The sequence below is a fragment of the Erythrolamprus reginae genome, chromosome 6 (assembly GCF_031021105.1).
Source record: "Erythrolamprus reginae isolate rEryReg1 chromosome 6, rEryReg1.hap1, whole genome shotgun sequence".
Taxonomy (NCBI): Eukaryota; Metazoa; Chordata; class Lepidosauria; order Squamata; family Dipsadidae; genus Erythrolamprus; species Erythrolamprus reginae.
Window position 1 is genome coordinate 84,372,545 of NC_091955.1, and position 20,908 is coordinate 84,393,452.

At 40.9% G+C, this 20,908-nt stretch overlaps 1 protein-coding gene across 1 annotated transcript in view; it reads left to right on the forward strand.

The window, feature by feature from the left end:
• The window catches only part of CACNA1C (calcium voltage-gated channel subunit alpha1 C), a 611,798-nt gene that overhangs the window by 452,440 nt on the left and 138,450 nt on the right, over positions 1-20,908 (forward strand). Inside the window, 1 exon segment of the mRNA XM_070756479.1 lies at positions 16,540-16,630. Coding sequence (XP_070612580.1) covers positions 16,540-16,630 — 91 coding nt within the window.

Sequence of the window (20,908 nt, forward strand, 5' to 3'; positions counted from 1 at the left end):
TAAGTCTAGCAGATTAAACCCCTCTCAGCAGTAGCGATGGCGAAAGAGATCTCGGAGTCTTGGTGGATAATCAATTAAACATGAGCCAAGCAGCAGCCAAAAAAGCCAATACAATCCTAAGCTGCATCAACAGGGGAATACACTTCAAGACCAGGGAAGTTTTAATACCACTCTACTATGCCCTGGTCAGACCACACCTGGAGTACTGTGTTCAGTTCTGGTCACCACACTTCAAAAAAGACATTGAAACTCTGGAGAAGGTGCAGAAAAGAGCAACCAAAATGATCAGCGGTGTAGAAACCAAGACTTACGAAGAGAGACTGAGGGAACTGGGCATGGATAGCCTAGAGAAAAGGAGGGCCAGAGTGGACATGATAGCAGTCTACAGGTATACGAGGGGTTGCCACAGAGAGGAGGGGATCACTTTATTCTCCAGGGCACCGGAGGGCCAGACGAGGAACAACGGCTGGAAGCTGACCAAGGAGAGATTCAACCTGGAAATAAGGAAGAACTTCCTGACGGTCAGAACGATCAACCAGTGGAACAACCTACCAGCGGACATTGTGAACTCCAATACTCTGGACATTTTAAAGAGGAAATTGGACTGCCATTTGGCTAGGATGCTACAGGGTTCCTGCTTAGGCAGGGGGTTGGACTTGATGACCCACATGGTCCCTTCCAACTCTAACAATAAACAAACAACCAAACAACTAACTAACTAACTAACTAACTAACTAACTAACTAACTAACTAACTAACTAACTAACTAACTAACCAAAGATATAACCTGCCTTGTAGATAAGTATCCAGTGACAACTCAAAACAGAAGCTATGAAGCCACAATAGGAACTGACAGTGGAGACAGTAGATTTTGCTGGTTTTTATTTGGATAAGATAGCATTTAAATTCAACAGTCTGGGAAATACCCATTGTCTGACTTGCTATAGGCAAGAATTAGCATGTGCTTTCAGAGATTCTAGTGATCCTAGGGAACGTTTTGATAAATATAATATAGTCTTACAATGACATCTAAAAGAGACTCAACCATATGAAATTGCTTGGTTGGGAAACCTTCTGAGAATTGTACGGGGGTTGATTTGAGCCCTTTGAAGAGTGATGTACGAGAGTAATGAGTAGCTTTAGCGATTTAGTATAAATCAGTTTATTCCACATTTATTTTAAGAGCTACAGAACAGAAAATTAAGGTTTAGCTTCAGAATCATATGTTCATATCAGTGAAGGGCTGCAAAAAATTTTACTTCCACACTGTGGGCATGGCTTATTTTGTGGGTGTGGCTTGCCGGCCATGTAACCAGGTGGGAGTGGCTTGACTATCATGTGACCGGGGGTGGCTTAAAGGTGGCCAACTTGATGTCACTCACGTCATTGGTTAGGGTTAGGGTGCCTGGCCTCTCCTCGCCTCAAAGAGATATAATTTCCCTATCTATTTATCTCTATCTATTTTCTGTTACTGAACATCCAAAATATACTACCGGTATTTAATTCTATGTATTTATGCCATATGTGTACATACATATTACACACAGGCATACATAAATATACATTATCTACTATATAAACTGTATGTGTATGTACACACACACACACACACACCTCTTTTAAAATTATATACATTCATCTTAATTTACTGCAATATGAAAAACTTACCAAGAGCCCAGAAGGGAAAAAAAGAAAAAAATTCAACATTTTTCTACCAATATTGCATACCTGGCCAAAACATTTCTACTGGTACTGCATACCTGACCATACCCATAGGAGCCCATTACTGGCTCATATGTAACAATATTTCTTTTTTTTTTTATTTATTTATTTATTTATTTATTTATTTATTTATTTATTTATTTATTTATTTATTTATTAGATTTGTATGCCGCCCCTCTCCGTAGACTCGGGGCGGCTCACAGCAATAATAAACAATATATAACAAATCTAATAATTTAAAAAAACACTAAAAGCCCCATTATTAAAAGCAAACATTCACACAAGCATACCATACATAACTATATAGGCCCGGGGGAGATGTTTCAATTCCCCCATGCCTGATGGCAAAGGTGGGTTTTAAGGAGTTTACGAAAGGCGAGGAGGGTGGGGGCAGTTCTAATCTCTGGGGGGTTGCTGGTTCCAGAGGGTCAGGGCCGCCACAGAGAAGGCTCTTCCCCTGGGTCCCGCCAAACGGCATTGTTTAGTTGACGGGACCCGGAGAAGGCCAACTCTGTGGGACCTAATCGGTCGCTGGGATTCATGCGGCAAAAGGCGGTCCCGGAGATATTCTGGCCCGATGCCATGAAGGGCTTTATAGGTCATAACCAACACTTTGAATTGTGACCGGAAACTGATCGGCAACCAATGCAGACTGCGGAGTGTTGGTGTAACATGGGCATACCTAGGGAAGCCCATGACTTCTCTCGCAGCTGCATTCTGCACGATCTGAAGTTTCCGAACACTTTTCAAAGGTAGCCCCATGCAGAGAGCGCTACAGTAGTCGAACCTCGAGGTGATGAGGGCATGAGTGACTGTGAGCAGTGAGTCCCGGTCCAAATAGGGCCGCAACTGGTGCACTAGGCAAACCTGGGTGAGCGCCCCCCTCGCCACAGCTGAAAGATGGTTCTCTAATGTGAGCTGTGAATCGAGGAGGACGCCCAAGTTGCGGACCCTATTCGAGCGGGTCAATAATTCCCCCCTCCCCAGGGTGATGGACGGGCAGATGGAATTGTCCTTGGGAGGCAAAACCCACAGCCACTCCGTCTTATCAGGGTTGAGTTTGAGTCTATTGAGTATATTATCTGAAATACAGTGGTGCATTAATCTGCAACTGTAATCCCAGTTTTAAGGTGGTTTCATCTATTGGTGAAGGGTTGACATTTTTCTTATCTCTGAGTTTCCTCAGGTACCTCATTTGTAAGTCTTTCCCACTGAGCAAGTGTAATTTTGGAGCTCTGACAAGATCCCTACCACTGGCTGAAATAGCAAAGTATGAATGCCAACAAGAAAGAAAGAGTTTTGGATTTATCAGTACCATTGTGAAACAGCCACACACAGCAGTGGACCAAACACTCTTGCAGAGAGTCAATGGGGTTTGGGACTGCAGTGAATGTAAATGTTGTATCCAGGGGAATGTATTGAACTTGTAGAGCCTTTCCATGATTCTCTCTTATAGCGAAGAAAGTATTGCGATTCACTATTAGTTCATTCTCTCTCAACCCAACCTAGCTCTCTAATTAGTTGTGGTGGGGGAAAATAGGAGAGGAGAACACTATATGCTTTGCTTTGAATTCCTAAATGAAAGGCAGGATATAAATCTAGCAATAACAAATAAAGTGCTGTGGAATTGGCGTTCCAATTTTGATTACACTTTCTGGAACTTTGGGAGCTGAAGTCCACAAGTCTTAAAGTTGCCAAGGCTGCAGACCTCTGCTCTAAAGTACATTTCATGATGAAACATTATTATCAAGCAGGAACGGTTCTTTTTTTTTTTACTTATACTCAATTTCTTCCAACGCTTGCAACATCTCACAATATAAAAGCAGAAAAAAAATACAGTGATCCCTCAATTTTCACGGGTTCAAACTTCACGAAACGGCTATACCACGGTTTTTAAAAAAATATTAATTAAAAAATACTCCGCGGTTTTTTTCCTATACCACGGTTTTTCCCACCCGATGACGTTATACGTCATCACCAAGAGTCACTTCTCTCTCTCTTTCTCTCTCTTTCCTGTCATTCTCTGCTTCAATCATTTTCTCATTTCTTTTTTTCTCCCCTTTTTTCTATCATTTCTCTCTCTCTCTCTCTACCTTCCACTCTCCCCCCTCTTGCTCTCTCTCTCTTTCTCACTCTTTCTCTCCCTCTCCCCTTTCTATTTCGCTCTGTCTGTTGCTCTCTGTGAGAACGCCTGCCCCACCTCTCCTGCAGCCCCCTCGCTGACAGCTGGGACGAAAGCGCTCTCAGCTAAGGGACTGCGAGAGGGGCGGGGCGGGCATTCTCAAAGCGCTCGGAGCGGCTAGCGGCTGAATGAGGACGAGAAGCCGTAGCCGCCAGTGCTGCTGCAGGAGGACCTGTGCCCCAAGAAAGCCAGTGAGAGGTGCAGATCGGGCAGGCGGGGGGGTAGTGTCGAGGGAGCCGGAGGCGCTGGAGGGGCGGGGGCGGCCGACATTCAAAACAATCTTTGCCGGCCTCTGCACTTTCGTCGCTCCCCGCCCCCAACTTCAAGCCCGGCTCCTTGCGCAGCCTTGGAAAAGGGTGCGCGGGGGTAGTTTTTGGCTGTCCATAGCCAAAAATTGTGTTTTTACTTCCGCATCTCTACTTTGCGGAAATTCGACTTTCGCGGGCAGTCTGGGAACGCAACCCCCACGAAAATCGAGGAATCACTGTAATCCATTTTTATTGAATCATAAAAATCAGAAATTGTACAACTATCTGATCAATGGAAATAACAACAAAATATGCACAAACAAATATTTTATCTACAGATAGTTCTCCACTTACAGCCGCAATTTAAACCAGTATTTCCAAGACTAAACGAGGCAGTTGTTAAGGGAATCACAATGTTGGTAAGCAAACCTGGTTTCGCCCATTGACTTTGGTTGTTAGAATTCAGCAGGGATGGTTAAACAAGATGATCACGTGATCCTGGGATGCTGCCTGTGGCCAAATGTCCAGATTTGATCATGTGGTATGGGGATATTGAGTTGGTAAGTGTGAGGCCTGGTCATAAGTCGCTCTTTTCAGTACTGTTATAACCATAGTTCCCTCTAAGCTGAGCAGGTGAGCAATTGCTCACTTAAAAATCATCATCAACTCAGAGTTTTCCAAACCTGCCCAGAAGCCAAGAGGGAAATTTTATTATTATTTCTGTGTCGCCCAGTCCCGAAGGGACTGCCGCTCAGACACTATACTTTTCCGCCCACCCCAAAAAAAATTTAGAGAGAACACTGGTTATAACTTCAATCTCTAAACGAATAGTTGTAAGTCAGGGACTACCTGTTATTTGATTCCAAATGCTTCTAAAGAAACCTGTCTCTTTTTCCCCACTGTGTTATTACTTCTTTCAACTGAACTTACGAAGACTGGCTAGACTAGATTTCTGGAAATCAGACTGTTGCTGCCTTTGTCAATGATTTCCTTGTGAAAATGAATGGTTAGAGATAATGCATTTCTTGGAAAGCCAATTACTGTAACGTTTTGATCTCAGCTTCAAATCCCATTGAAGTTACTAACTGACCGACCAAACACCTTCCTTTTCAAGCTTGTCTTCAGGATTGCTAGAACAGTGATTTTCAACCTTTTTTGAGTTGCGGCACATTTTTTACATATACAAAATCATGGGGCACATTGAGCAGGGGGGAGTGGGGGGGCTAAAAAAAGTTTGGACAAAAAAAATTATCTCTCTCTCTTCCTCCCTTCCGCTCTATTTCTCTCCCTCTTTCTCTCTCTTCCTTCCTTCCCCTCTCTATCCATCCCTCTTTCTTTCTCTCTTCCTTCCTCTCTTTTTTGCTCTTTCTATCTCTCCCTCCTTCCCTGCCTCTCTTTCTCTCTTTCTTTCTTTCTCTCTCTCTTTTGCTTTCTTTCTCTTTCTCTCTCTTTCTCTCTTGCTTTCTTTCTCTCTCGCTTTCTTTCTCTTGCGTTCTCTCTCTCTCTTGCTTTCTTTCTCTTTCTCTCTCTTGCTGAGCTTCGCGGCACACCTGACCATGTCTCGCGGCACACTAATGTGCCACGGCACACTGGTTGAAAAACACTGTGCTAGAAGGATAAAATGATGGGGAGAATAAATGCATTGCTCTCTTTTGGATAATGTGGTTGTAGCACTAACAAAAAAACCAGCTCTGTGACAAGAGCTAAGAAGCTCTAAGAGAAACATTACAATTACAAGACTGGGGGGGGGGGGGGGGGGGGGCATTGGCTGACCAGATCTGGAGTAGATGGCACAGAGAGTTAGTTTTCTGCATCTCTAAGTTACCATCCTCTGCATAATATGATCTATTTATGGTAGGCCTACAGAAGTCATTGTATTGCCATTGCTGTAAAAATGAAATATGCTTCTGGTAGGTAATGTCCTAAATTAGTGTAAGGAAGTATGTTGTTGGATTAGCCCAAAGGAGCTTGCTCTGTTGAATTTTGCAGTTCTACATTTCAGCATATGTGACTTCAGTTTAATAGCTGATATTTCCTAGTTTCCTCAATCCAGGTGGAAGAAGATAGCAATAACATTATAGAATAGAATAGAATTTTATTGGCCAAGTGTGATTGGACACACAAGGAATTTGTCTTGGTGCATATGCTCTCAGCGTACATAAAAGAAAAAGATACATTTGTCAAGAATCATGTGGTGCAACACTTAATGATTGTCATACGGGTCAAATAAGCAATGAAGAAACAATCAATATTAATAAAAAATCTTAGGATACAAGCAACAAGTTACAGTCATAAAGTCCTAAGTGGGAGGAAAAGGATGATAGGAATGATGAGAAAAACTAGTAGAAATAGAAATGCAGATTTAGTAAAAAAATTATCTATCTGTCTGTCTATCTATCTATCTATCTATCTATCTATCTATCTATCTATCTATCTATCTCCATCCATCATCTATCTATCTATCTATCTATCTATCTATCTATCTATCTATCTATCTCCATCCATCATCTATCTATCTATCTATCTATCTATCTATCTATCTATCTATCTATCTATCTATCTATCTATCTATCTATCAAATTTCTATGCTGCCCTTCTCCTGGGACTCACAACAAAGAATGCAATACATGAAGAATTAGCAATAGCATTTAGACTTATATACCGCTTCATAGTGCTTTTACAACCCTCTCTGGGTCCTCATTTTACCCACCTCGGAAGGATGGAAGGCTGAGTCAACCTTGAGCCGGTGAGATTTGAACTGCTGAACTACAGCTTGCAGTTAGCTGAAGTAGCCTGAAGTGCTGCACTCTAACCACTGCGCCACCCCGGCTCCAATGTCGTTGTTGTTGTTAGATACAGCCTGTGCCTTCTGTTACAAATTTTTTATTTTCCATATGCCTTTGTTTTCATCTTGTGTCTTTAATTCCCACTATGAATGATAGAGGTGGCTGTCCTACATGTAAGCTGAGTTCCTTATTTCTTTTTCTTTTGATTGTCCCTGGCTGCATGTTCTCTGTTGATGTCTTGTTCCTGGTACTTGGTCATCTTGTCTGTGAAAGGAAACACTCCAGCTGATAAGAAGAAAGGAAAGTTTGCTTGGTTTAGTCACTCCACAGAAACTCATGGTAACGTTCCAATGTTCTCTGTGTTCATCCTTCTCTGTTTACGTGTGTGTTTCTCTGTTGTAGTAGCTGTGCAGTCATTTGGTGCATGTGTCTGTTGTTGTTGCTTTTGCAGCGTCACGCTCTTGTTTTTGAAGCGGAAACCTTCATTTACAATCCACGTTTTGTTGGTATCTTCAGATATCGTATTGAAGATTATCAAGGTCATTTGAGCGTCTGAGACATTTTATCTGAAAAAAGCAACCTTAATTGATTTTTAATTCTATTCTGTATATCCTATGCTGTGCTGATTTTATTCAGTTTCTGGATGCAATGTGACAATAATTATTGTAAATCAGCTATGATCAGTAATGGCTGTGCTTTTTGAGGTTGGTGGTTTAAAAAGCTGGGCAACTAACTACAAACAAATCCATGTTTAGTGAAACAGGTTAAAAAAACAGCTGGATCAAATTGGAGGCAGATCCAAAATCACAGTAGGTACTGTCAATATTTATTTATTTATTTATTGATTGATTGATTCATTCATTTATATTTTATTTTATTTGTCAAGTGCTTATTTGTAATATACAATGTAATACAGAGTGGCTGGTTTGGCAACAGTCTTCCCACAAGCTCAAACGTAAAGCCATACTCAAAGAAAGATGATTTTGTTCTCTTGTGTAATTGTTTCATTTGTTTCCAATTTAATTAATTAATTAAATTAGATTAATGTATTGTTGGTCCTACTTTTTTCTCTGATGTGGGAAAAGATAGCTATAAATCTACCCCAGGTAGGGAATACTAATCAAAACAAATCATGTTTACTGACAGATTCTTTCATAGTGAATAGAATAGAATAGAATAGAATTTTTATTGGCCAAGTGTGATTGGACACACAAGGAATTTGTCTTGGTGCATATGCTCTCAACGTACATAAAATAAAATATACATGCTGTGGATTCTCCAGGGTTTATAAAACGTGGTCATTTGAGAAACTGCTAGATCGTTTAGCTATGTTTACTGGAGTCACTTCTGCATAGTTAGTTCGTTGGATATGATTTGTTTTATACATTTTATTCAGAGACGTGGAAAATATTCATTGAACTTAAATGTAACAGAACTATGGATTTAGACTATGGATTATTAAATGCCTTTGCAGTCTGGAGCTACTGCTGTTTAAAGCATTGAGACCGTGTTCAACCTTGTTAACACCAACTAAGGAAATAGAACAGTGTTTAAAGTTGAAAATTTCATAGCTAGCAGATATGAGCATTCATGAATTTTGACCGTGGAGACTTATAAAATATAGTGCCTTAAGCACTTAGCAGTAATGAAGTCGAGGCTGGATAGATATCTACTAGAACTCAATGAGACCTAAGTAAGTAATCCTGTTGAATATAATGAGTCACCCAGATTTGAAAACCCAAACTGAAATATGGATGTTAATAATCCCGCTTTGCTCGTGCCTGTCAATCATCGGCGAGCCAGTCGTGAAGGCAACTTGAGGCTCCACCCACATGTCCAGATGCTGTCATTTGGGTTCTTTTACCCTCTGCGCATGCACAGAACATTTTGTGCATTATTATTATTATTATTATTATTATTATTATTATTATTATTATTTATTATTAGATTTGTATGCCGCTCCTCTCCGAAGACTCGGAGCGGCTCACAACAACAATACACAGTACAAATCCAATGATTAAAATGGTTAAAACCCTTGATTTAAAAGCAATCATACATCCCAAACAAACCATACATACCCTCTGCACATACCATGTGCAGAGGGTAAAAGAACGGCGGCATCCGGGTAGGTAGGTGGAGCCATGCGCTGGCTTCTCAATCAGCTCTCCGATGACTGACAGGGACGAATGAACTGGGAGCATTTTACCCCTGATATATTGCAAACGTAATGTGAAGTTAAACATGTGTTTGAAATAAAGGCTCATTCAGTGAATAATATTCTCTCCCCCTTAAGCAATCTTCTGTCTCTTTTAGGAGCATCTCTTTTAAGCTTTACCATTTCTTTAGATGTGCATGCAAGAGAAATAGTCATGCTCCCTTTTTTCCCCTCTTGCTTATGGGTGTATTTATCACGAAAAATAGTTTGGTGTGGCTGGCTAGAGAGAAGCAAAATCTGGCTTCTTTAGCTCTGGGTAATGCAACTGGGGTGTTTTTTAGCTGGTTTTATACAGTCCCTAAGGACCAGTTTTTAAAATGTCACATAGAACAGGAAGGAAAGGAAGTCCAGAAAACATCTGACAAGTTTTGAACTTTTCATGAACAGGGCAAGCCAAACTCATGACGGAACCATGCTCCAGGCTTTCCAGCCAGCCAACATAGGCTGGTAGAATGGCAGAAATATGGACCAACAGATCAGGTCTAATTGTATTGAAAATATCGGTACTTAATGAAGAATATAAGTCAGTACTTCCTTCTTAATAGAATTTGATGCACTTGAATTTGGTGTACTTGTTGCATTGATGGATAATAATCCTTCTAGATCAGTGGTTCTTAACCTTTCTAATGCCACAATCTCTTAATACAGTTCCTCATGGTGTGGTGACCCTCAACCATAAGTCATGCACCAATTCTCCCAACAAAGCTTTAAACTGATTGGTAGGAAGATCAGAGGGACACCCCCACTGTAAAGGTCTGATTGGTCTGATTGTAAAAATATGTTCCAAGGCGTCGGAATAGAAGCTTTAGTTCCTAACACCATGGGAAATTTGTCTTTTCCCATGGCCTTAGGCGACCCCTGTGAATTGGTCCTTCAACAACAACCCCCCCCCCCCAAAAGGGTCCAGACCCCAAGGTTGCAAACCACTGTTCCAGATGTTTATATGTACATATGCCAATTTAGTGCATTTGAACTCTGGGGACAAAATTGTATTACATCAGTCCAGTTTTAAGCAAAACTATAATCAGCACTTATGAAGTTGTGGCTACTGTTCCTTGGGAAAGACCTTAGCCTTCTTTCAATTATCTATATTGCTAGACTTCTACGATCCACACTCAAGGATCTCAAGCTGTTTCTCTTTATATCTTTAATTTTCTGAGTAGTATCAAGTTATCCAACCTTTTATGATTAAAAAAATGCCATCTGGCTTAAAAGTAGTTCTTTGTGTGGATCTTTCTACACACACCCCCACACACAAAACCACTGCAATTGGCAAGTATCTCAGTTTCATTTTAGTTAATTCTATTGTTTCAATCAAATTTCTGAGTGTGCAATATTAACGCACTATAATGAAAAATGTCCATTCCATTTGAAGGTTTAGGAGATTAGGACATTGCAAAATTCATGCTGTGTTTTTTAAATCTGTGTTGAAACAATGCAATCTTTTGCATAAGTTTCATTGGTACATCCTGATGAGCAACTATTTGATATGTCTCATTTTGAAAGATTAGCCTCAGAGATGCCCTCCGGCTTACCTTGCTGCTGGTTTTCTTCCTGACATGGTGGAAAAATGGTGGAAGGTCTTAAGCATAAAACGTATCAGGAAAGACTTCATGAACTCAATCTGTATAGTCTGGAGGACAGAAGGAAAAGGGGGGACATGATTGAAACATTTAAATATGTTAAAGGGTTAAATAAGGTCCAGGAGGGAAGTGTTTTTAATAGGAAAGTGAACACAAGAACAAGGGGACACAATCTGAAGTTAGTTGGGGGAAAGATCAAAAGCAACATGAGAAAATATTATTTATTACTGAAAGAGTAGTAGATCCTTGGAACAAAGCTCCAGCAGACGTGGTAGATAAATCCACAGTAACTGAATTTAAACATCCCTGGGATAAACATATATCCATCCTAAGATAAAATACAGAAAATAGTCTAAGGGCAGACTAGATGGACCATGAGGTCTTTTTCTGCCGTCAGACTTCTATGTTTCTATGTTTCTATGACATGCTGCGCAGGTGCAATACTACTGCATGCGCAGTACTAAAATCCAGCTTCTGCACATGCACAGAAACAAAAAAACACCTTCTGTGCATACGCAGAAGCAAAAAACAAAATGGTACTCCCGAGAGAGATAGTTTGGGGGCATGGCAAACCTGGGTTACTGCCATTTCCAGCGAGTTACTACCGGTTCCATAGAACTAGTCCAAAACCGGAGGAGCTCACCTCTGGTTAGCATGACAAATTATTTCTAGAACCTGCAATTGCCTAATTTAAATAATACCTTGGGCCCTGCGCTGCATTGCAGCAATATTAAGATAGGTAGCGGTAGGCAAAGTGGGCTGTTCTATGACATGTGGACTTCAACTCCCAGAATTCCTGAGCTAGCATGATTGGCTCAGGAATTCTGAGAGTTGAAGTCCACAAGTCATAGAAAAGCCAGCTTAGCCTACCCCTGGGATAGGTTATCAAAAGAGCTACCATCTCGTCTATTTGTTCTTTGAATTCTTTGTACGGACAGCAAAGAGAGAGCCTCAACAGAGTGTAGTAGTAGTAGTAGTAGTAGTAGTAGTAGTAGTAGTAGTAGTAGTAATAATAATAATAATAATAATAATAATAATAGCAGCAGCAACAACAACAACAACAGAGTTGAAAGGGACCTTAGAGGTCTTCTAGTCCAACCCCCTGCTTAGGCAGGAAACCCTACATTATTTCGAACAGATGGTTATCCAACATCTGCTTAAAAACTTCCAGTGTTGCGGCATTCACAACTTCTGGAGGCAAACTGTTTCACTGATCAGCCGTTCTGACTGTCAGGAAATTTCTCCTTAGTTCTAAATTACTTCTCTCCTTGTTTAGTTTCCACTGATTGCTTCTTTTATTTATTTATTTATTTATTTATTTATTTATTTATTAAGTTATTTATTTATTTATTTATTTAGTTTGTTATTGATTGATTGATTGATTGATTGATTGATTGATTGATTGATTGTTAGAGTTGAAAGGGACCATGCAGATCATCAACTCCAACCCCCTGCCTGAGCAGGAATCCGATAGCACCCCAGCCAAATGGCAGCCTTGTTCTACCCTCAGGTGCTTTGGAGACTAGGTTGAGTCCTCTTTCTTTATGGCAACCCCTGAGATATTGGAACGCTTCTATCATGTCTCTCCTGGTCCTTCTTTTCATTAAACTAGACATGCCCAGTTCCTGCAACCATTCAGCATTTGTTCAGCAGCAAGCTGTATTGGTTACCAGTCTGCTTCCGGTTGCAATTCAAGGGGTTGGTGGTTGCCTTTAAAGCCTTTCGTGGCATGGGTCCAGATTACTTAAGGGACCCTGTCACCCCACTGGGATTGGCCCATCTCACTTGTGCTGGCAAGTTGACCCTTGTTCCTCAGCTGTTCCCTCTGTCTGGCAAGTCTGCACATGCGCGCGCTGGGAACAGGCTCCAGTTGTTCATTTGCCTCACTGATGTCTGACTCCAAGGCAACTGATAAGTGTCAGACTGCCCTGGCCCCATTTCTTTCCTCCGACACAGAGCCCTCTTCTCCAGATTCCAGGACTGGACCATGTTCTTCCCCAACCTCCTCACTGTCTGAATCTGCTGTCAACTCCACTGGTGGGCCACAACATGTTTACTGTGTTTGTCACCCTTTAGTGAATGTTTCGACTATCACAGCAAAACTGCATTAACCTAGGATTTCCAAGTCAGTATGCATAATAAGAGCTGAGCTTTACAACCTAATGTCTGCTGTGAAGTTTCTATATGACACTGTCAGCAATTAATTTTAACAAGATCCTTTAAACTGAGCAAGGGATGAAAATCAATGTTGTTTTAATCTATTAAACACAACCTGAAACCTTAACAAAATGTTCTTTATATCTCGTTAAAAAGCCCATTGCCAATATTCCGTAACTATTATGAACAAAAGTAGCTGAGGTATAGCAGGAAATGAGATCTAAAGAATGATGAAAGCCTTTGATAAGCCCCTGCGGAGAGGGGCGGCATACAAATCTAAATAATAAATAAATAAATAAATAAATAAAATAAATAGTAATGGTAGCGGTTCAATGTCGCTTGGCGGGACCCAGGGGAAGAGCCTTCTCTGTGGCGGCCCCGACCCTCTGGAACCAACTCCCCCCGAAGATTAGAATTGCCCCCACCCTCCTTGCCTTTCGTAAACTACTTAAAACCCACCTCTGCCGTCAGGTATGGGGGAAATGAGATCCTCTTTCCCCCTAGGCCTTTACAATTCTATGCATGGTATGTATGTATGTATGTTTGGTTTTTTATATTAATGGGTTTTTTAATCATCTCTAGTATCAGATTACTATTGTACACTGTTTTATTGTTGCTGTTAGCCGCCCCGTGTCTCCGGAGAGGGGCGGCATACAAATCCAATAAATAAATAAATAAATATGAGGAAATATTAAGAATTTGATGCATCCAAATTATTTAAAGGACCAACTTAAAAAGAATACAATAAGCATATTTTTGGAGTATAAGATAGACCTTTCCCCCTAAAAGAGGGTGAAAATGTTGGTGCATCTTAATACACCGAATACAGCCATTTTTGCTGTCCTGAAGCCCCACCCCTGCATCCCATTTTTACAAAAACCGGGCCATTTTTCTACAAAAATAGGGTGGACAGAGGCTTCTGGGAAGCATGCAGAGAACTCCTGGGTGCTTGGGGAGGGCAAAAATGGCATTGTTTTAATAAAAAAGGACCTATTTTTGCCCGGTTTTTCCTCCGCAAAAATGGGGTGGGCAAAGAGTCTGGGAAGCGCGCAGAGACCTCCGGGGACTGGAGGATGGCAAAAATACCCCCATTTTTGTTTAAAATGGGCAAATTAGAAGTTTGTGAAAACACACTTGTGGTTTGCCTTTGGACTGTTTTTTGCACTCCGGAGGGTTCAGGGCAGCTTCCTGAAGCCCCACAGTGCAAAAAACAATGCAACAGAGAAACCAGAAATTTATAAAAATGCACTTCCTCTTTGCCTTTGTGCTGTTTTTTGTACTCTGGAGGGTTTAGGGAAGCTTCCTGAAGCTCTGAAGTGCAAACAACAGAACAACAGGCAAAGTGGAAGTTCGGAAACCACACCTGAAACCTCCAGAGTACATAAAACAACATAATGACAAACCAGAAGTGTGCTTTTCCGAACTTCTATGCAGTAGGACTTGACAAGATACCAGAATTTATATTGTAGCAATTTAGGAACCAGTGCAGAGAAATAACAAAGACACTTTTGTAGAAAATAGTAGTAAACAGTTTTACTCTTCAGTGCAAGCAAAATATCTTCAGTTTTAGTATTTATTTATTTATTTATTAATTAATTATTTAGATTTGTATGCCGCCCCTCTCCACAGACTCGGGGCGGCTCACAACAAGATGCGGCAAATCATAACAAATCCGAATAGCTTTAAAATATTTAAAAAGATTTAAAAGGAACCCCATTTACTAACAAACACACACACAAACATACCATGTATAAATTGAACATGCCCGGGGGAGGTGTTTCAGTTCCCCCATGCCTGACGGCAAAGGTGGGTTTTAAGGAGTTTACGGAAGGCAGGGAGAGTAGGGGCAGTCCTAATCTCCGGGGGGAGTTGGTTCCAGAGAGTCAGGGCCGCCACAGAGAACGCTCTTCCACTGGGGCCCGCCAACCGACATCGTTTAGTTGACGGGACCCGGAGAAAGCCCACTCTGTGGGACCTAATCGGTCGCTGGGATTCGTGCGGCAGAAGGCAGTCTCGGAGATATTCTGGTCCAGTCTTCTATTTACAGGGGGGGAAACTTTATCTATATACAATAAAGGTTACTTGCAAATAGATACTAAACCAATCCAGGTTTCTCCGATTCAACATTACAGCTCTAACTCAATATCTTAACTCACGCTCAAACTGCTCCAACCAGCCAACTAACAATATCACCACCAACTACAGACGACAGCTAACAGCTAATCACTGTAAAGTTGCTTTGCATTTTATAATGCTCTGGCCCAATCAGATTGCAGTTTATACCCAATGCTTACAACTTTCTTTTACCTTATGTGGTAATATAGAAACATAGAAACATAAAAGACTGACGGCAGAAAAAGACCTCATGGTCCATCTAGTCTGCCCTTATACTATTTCCTGTATTTTATCTTACAATGGATATATGTTTATCCCAGGCATGTTTAAATTCAGTTACTGTGGATTTACCAACCACGTCTGCTGGAGGTTTGCTCCAAGCATCTGCTACTCTTTCAGTGAAATAATATTTTCTCATGTTGCTTTTGATCTTTCCCCCAACTAACTTCAGATTGTGTCCCCTTGTTCTTGTGTTCACTTTCCTATTAAAAACACTTCCCTCCTGGAACTTATTTAACCTTTTAATATATTTAAATGTTTCGATCATGTCCCCCCTTTTCCTTCTGTCCTCCAGACTATACAGATTGAGTTCATTAAGTCTTTCCTGATACGTTTTATGCTTAAGACCTTCTACCATTCTTGTAGCCCGTCTTTGGACCCGTAATATAATTGAATATAACCTAGGATTGAATTAATCCTTGACAATCCACTCATCTTAAAGTGACTGAGGTTGAGAAATACCATACGTGATTGGATGGATGGATGGATGGATGGATGGATGGATGGATGGATGGATGGATGGTGGCTTTTATAACACTGTTCAATAGAAAAGATGCCAAAGGAATAGTTAATCATAAGGTGCTGATATCATTGAAGAAAAAGCTCATCATTGGGCAGGCTATATCTTTGCAACTCATAAGAGTTAACAATCAGAGATAGTTGTCAACTATGCAACTGGACAGTGTGTTAAAATCTCAAAATATGCAGGTAGTCCTCAGTTACTAACCATTTGTTTAGCAACTATTTGAAGTTATGATAGATAGCATTGAAAAAGCAGACTTGTGACCATTGCTTGAAGTTGTAGTCATCATGCAGTTGCCATGTGATATTTTACTTTATAACTACATTGCTTAGCAACAGAACTGATGTTGTAAGTTGGGTGCAGTCATGTGATTGCTTAGTGACAAAGTTGCTGGTCTCAATGATGGATGGTGAATGAGAACTACCGTTACCTGTATATGTGCGTCCATGTCTGTGCCTGTGTGTATGTACACACACACACACACACACATTATATGTACAAACTGAAATTCGTTTCTGTATCTAGTGGTTACAGGCCTTATCTGAGATTTTTATTTCAATCACATAAATCTAAATCTTAAAACTCCATCCACTTGCTCGTGTCTCCTCTTCATACTTAATATGTGTCTTTCTGCTAAGCTGGTGCTTTTGTTGATAGTAAAGCTCATTTATGCAGGACGGACTTATTACCAACTATCTATTTTTTTTTTCTTTCTTCTGACCCTTGCAGTGAGCATGCCCACCAGTGAAACAGAATCTGTAAACACCGACAACGTGCCTGGAGGCGATATTGAAGGAGAAAACTGCGGCGCACGATTGGCGTGAGTTTGACTCTGTTTATATTATGCTGGTGGCTTCTTGATTCCAAGAGGAAACTGGAGCGGGGGGCCTTGTCCACTTCATAAGGTGTCACCAAGTCAAACTCCTCCCAGACGGATGGACAAAGACATTTAGCCCCAGTTGTCACAGTTTCCAAGTTATCTCCTTGTGGGCAAGGTCAATCCCACAGTTGCCCCTCCCCAGTCTTGTAGTTGTAATGTGTCTCTTAGAGCTTCTTAGCCTTTGTCACAGAGCCATTATCCAAAAGAGGGCAATGTGGGTTGAGCGGGTGGGCAGGCAGACATTTTTGTGGTTTATATTTTCTCCCAAAATTCCATAGATCTTTTATACATTGTAGGAGGAGAATTGTGTTTGTCTTTCACAGTCAAAAACCAGGAGGAGTCTGGGATATCCTTTTCAGGATGAGAAATATCATTAAAAGTCAAAACCTTTCATTCTGATGAAATGAACATATTCTCAAAAGCTTACACCTTTTAATAACATTTGTTACCTTGAAAAGAATCCATCATATTCCCTTGGACACATCTTTTTAATAGGTTTCAAATAAAAATAAAATTTTACATAGAAATAGTCACTCAGAAGAACTGCAAAAGCTTGTTTGGGAAAAAAAACAATAATTGAAAAAGTGACAAAGATCATTTTGTAAAATAACTAGGAAGGAAGAGTTTGTATGCAAAAATATAAACCATGGGAACAGAATTGTACTTTGAAGCCAAAAGCCTATAATCTCTTCCCAAATGAGATAAAAACTAGCTTACATAAATGCTTTTCATCATGATTCAAAATAGTATTTTTCAGTGACCCAGAGGTCAGCAAGAAAGCAAGATTTTCCCATGCACAGATCTATGCAGTGTCTAAAGAAGCATTTTCCTTATACAATCACTTGATTGTTACAGTACATATGAAATGGGCCACAATTCTGGAGCAGTGCTATGATATCCCTGGAATTAGATTGATACGACATTCAAGTCAACCTAATTAATTCATCTGTTCTACATTGTTTAAATTATGTGCAGTCTGCTGTCCTACCGAAATGCTCACCTATGTCATTTGCTGAAATCTTGTTTGAGAATAATATAGTGCAGTATCAGAACTTTTAAAAAAATGTTCACCGAGCTCAGCTTGCTCACTTCTTCTGCAATAACAGTTTATCAGGAATTTTAGTTTGCAAAGCTGTGTTTCTATGTGAGAAACCTTGGGGGTGGATAGGTGTGTGTGTAATTCATAAATGCTGTGTCTTGAGCATCTTATCAATAACGGAACTACTCCATCAGAAGTAATTACCAAGCTTTCAGCATATTTTTTTCTGGACAATTTATTTGTTGCTTTTCTGTCTGGTGGAAGAGGTCCTACTGAGACTCCTTTTCAACACCAGAGCCTGAAACTGGCAATAGATCACTTTAAAGGACAGCTTGGATTGTCAGGCTTAACAGCACTTTGATCAAAGAAAGTATTGTGGCTCTTGGGATCCCATTTCATTTTCAGATCAAAATTGGCCTCTGTCACACGCACCTGATCCAAAAAAGGGTAGCAGTGGATTCTATTTATAAACCATGCTGCATGGAGCATTGTTTGGGGAAATAAAACTCTAAGGCTGTACAGTGGTACCTCGTGATACGAACCCCCCGTGATACGAACATTTCGAGATACGAACCGGGGGTTCGGAAATTTTTTGCCTCTTCATACGAACTTTTTTCAACTTACAAACCCACCTCAGATCGCAAAAAGGCGCTCCGCTGGGCGCCTCCACCCGGCTGTCACCTTTTAAAAACAGCCAAGGGGCTTCTCGGCGTTCTCCCGAACCCGAACTTTTCGGGTTCGGGTTCGGGAGGCCACCGAGAAGTGCTACCTCCCGGCTGTCACCTTCTGAAACAGCTGGGGGGCTTCTCGGCGTTCTCCTGAACGCCGAACCCGGAAGTTCGGGTTTGGGTTCCGGAGGCCACCGAGATGCACCCAGCTGTTTCAGAAGGTTACGGACAAAACGTGGCCTCCAGGAAGGACGTCTTCATGACATCAAAGCTCCGCCCATGGAATTCCCTATTGGGATTCCCCACCTCTGTTTCAGCCTCCAGATCGGCTGAAAACGCCGCTGCTGATCGCAAAAACGGCGCTCTGCCGGGCACCGCCGCCCGGCTGTAATCTTCTGAAACAGCCGGGTGCTTCTTGGTGGCCTCCAGAACCCGAACCCGAACCTGAACTTCCAGGTTCAGCGTTCGGGAGAACGCCGAGAAACCCCCCGGGTGTTTTAAAAGGTGACAGCTGGGCGGTGGCGCCCAGCAGAGCACCATTTTGCAATTCCCCCCCCCTCGCACGCATTAATCGCTTTTACATTGTTTCCTATGGGAAACATTCTTTTGTGTTACGAACTTTTTGCCTAGGTTCGTAAGACGAGGTATTACTGTATTTGCCACATTTAGATACAGTGGTACCTCTTCCTAAGAACGCCTCTACTTACAAACTTTTCTAGATAAGAACCGGAAAAGGCAGGGAGAAGCCTCCAGGGGGCCTCTCTAGGAATCTCCCGGGAGGAAACAGGGCCAGAAAAGGCAGGGAGAAGCCTCTAGGAATGTCCTAAGAGGAAACAGGGCCTCCATCCTCCCTATGTTTTCCCCAATCGCACGCATTATTTGCTTTTACATTGATTCCTATGGGAAAAATTGCTTCTTCTTACAAACTTTTCGACTTAAGAACCTGGTCATGGAACGAATTAAGTTCGTAAGTAGAGGTACCACTGTATTAGTAAACAATGCACATTGTGCTATGAAAAGGAGATCTTGTTAAGTTGATTCGATCCAAAAACTGAAATGATTTAAAGGCACTACTGCTTTTGCGAGGAAATATTGACAATGTATGTAAAAAGACACAAATAGATGCAGTTGAAATTGAAGAAAGTTACATCAGTCTTATTTTATGGGATAGAGTTAATTAACTTTCTTGAAATTGGCTGGATTACACCTTTATTTGGGAAATAATCAATGTAAACTAAATGAGATTATATTCATGGTGAGCAAATCCCGGGCTTCTACAATAAATGAGCTTTTACTTATTAGAGTGAAAAGGACTCCACACTAATTCTGTTTTGTTATTTAACATGACTGATTGCATTTAACTTTATGGATCTCAGAATATCACTTGTTGGGTTGGAAGGAAAATTAACGAGAAATTAATTATCAGATTTCATCTCCTTATCGGTATTAACAACAGCACTGGGTTTTATGAAGAATTCACTATACTGTAGCTTTGGTCTGGTTATTTTATTCTAATATTTTAATTCTGGTATCCAAGCATTTGTATCACAAGCCCCCACATCATTTTAATAATTAAAAGCAGCTAAACTACCCAATATCTTGCTGCATAACCAAGATTTCTGCAGTTTTGTGTGAGGTTTTGCAAAACGTTGTCCTTTTAAAAAGGCATTTATTTATTTACTTAACTAATTTTGTTTTAAATGATAACATAGTAGTGCAGTGGTGTCCCCTGGCATAAAACATTGCTAATCCCTGCTATTTAGGATAAAAAATGGTTCTTCAAGGACTTGCAGAGGCCAGAGGTCCTCTTATTACAAGTTGGCAAGTCCCTTTTTAAAGGAACCTTAATAATCTTTGAGATGCATTGGGACTTTTTCAAATTCCCCAAGACAGCATGCCCTTTAACTCTTCCTCACCCCTTTTGGGCCACAAACCAAACCTGTGGTGGGAAACATTTATTTATTTTCATTTTATTTATTCATTCATTTGTCCAATACAAAAATACATAGGAAGAAAAATAGACATGTAGTAATATATATAAGGGTAAAAGTGAACTTAGAGGAGAGGATATATCAAAGGAAGAGAATATATATGATAGGTGAAAGAGAGGAAAGACAACTGGAGAGGGGACGAAAGGCACACCAGTGTACTTATGTATGCCCCTTACTGGCCTCTTAGGAACCTGGAGAGGTCAATCGTGGAGAGTCTAAGGAAGAAATGTTGGGGGTTAGGGGTTGACACAATTGAGTCCGGTAATGAGTTCCACGCTTCGATAAATCGATTGTTGAAATCATATTTTTTACAGTCAAGTTTGGAGCGGTTCGTATTAAGTTTGAATCTGTTGCATGCTCTTGTGTTGTTGCGGTTGAAGCTGAAGTAGTCATTGACCGGTAGGACATTGCAGACATTGTGGGCAATACTCAAATCGTGTTTTAGGCGCCGTAGTTCTAGGCTTTCTAGGCCCAGGATTTTTAGTCTATTTTTGTAGGATATTCTGTTTCGAGTGGAGGT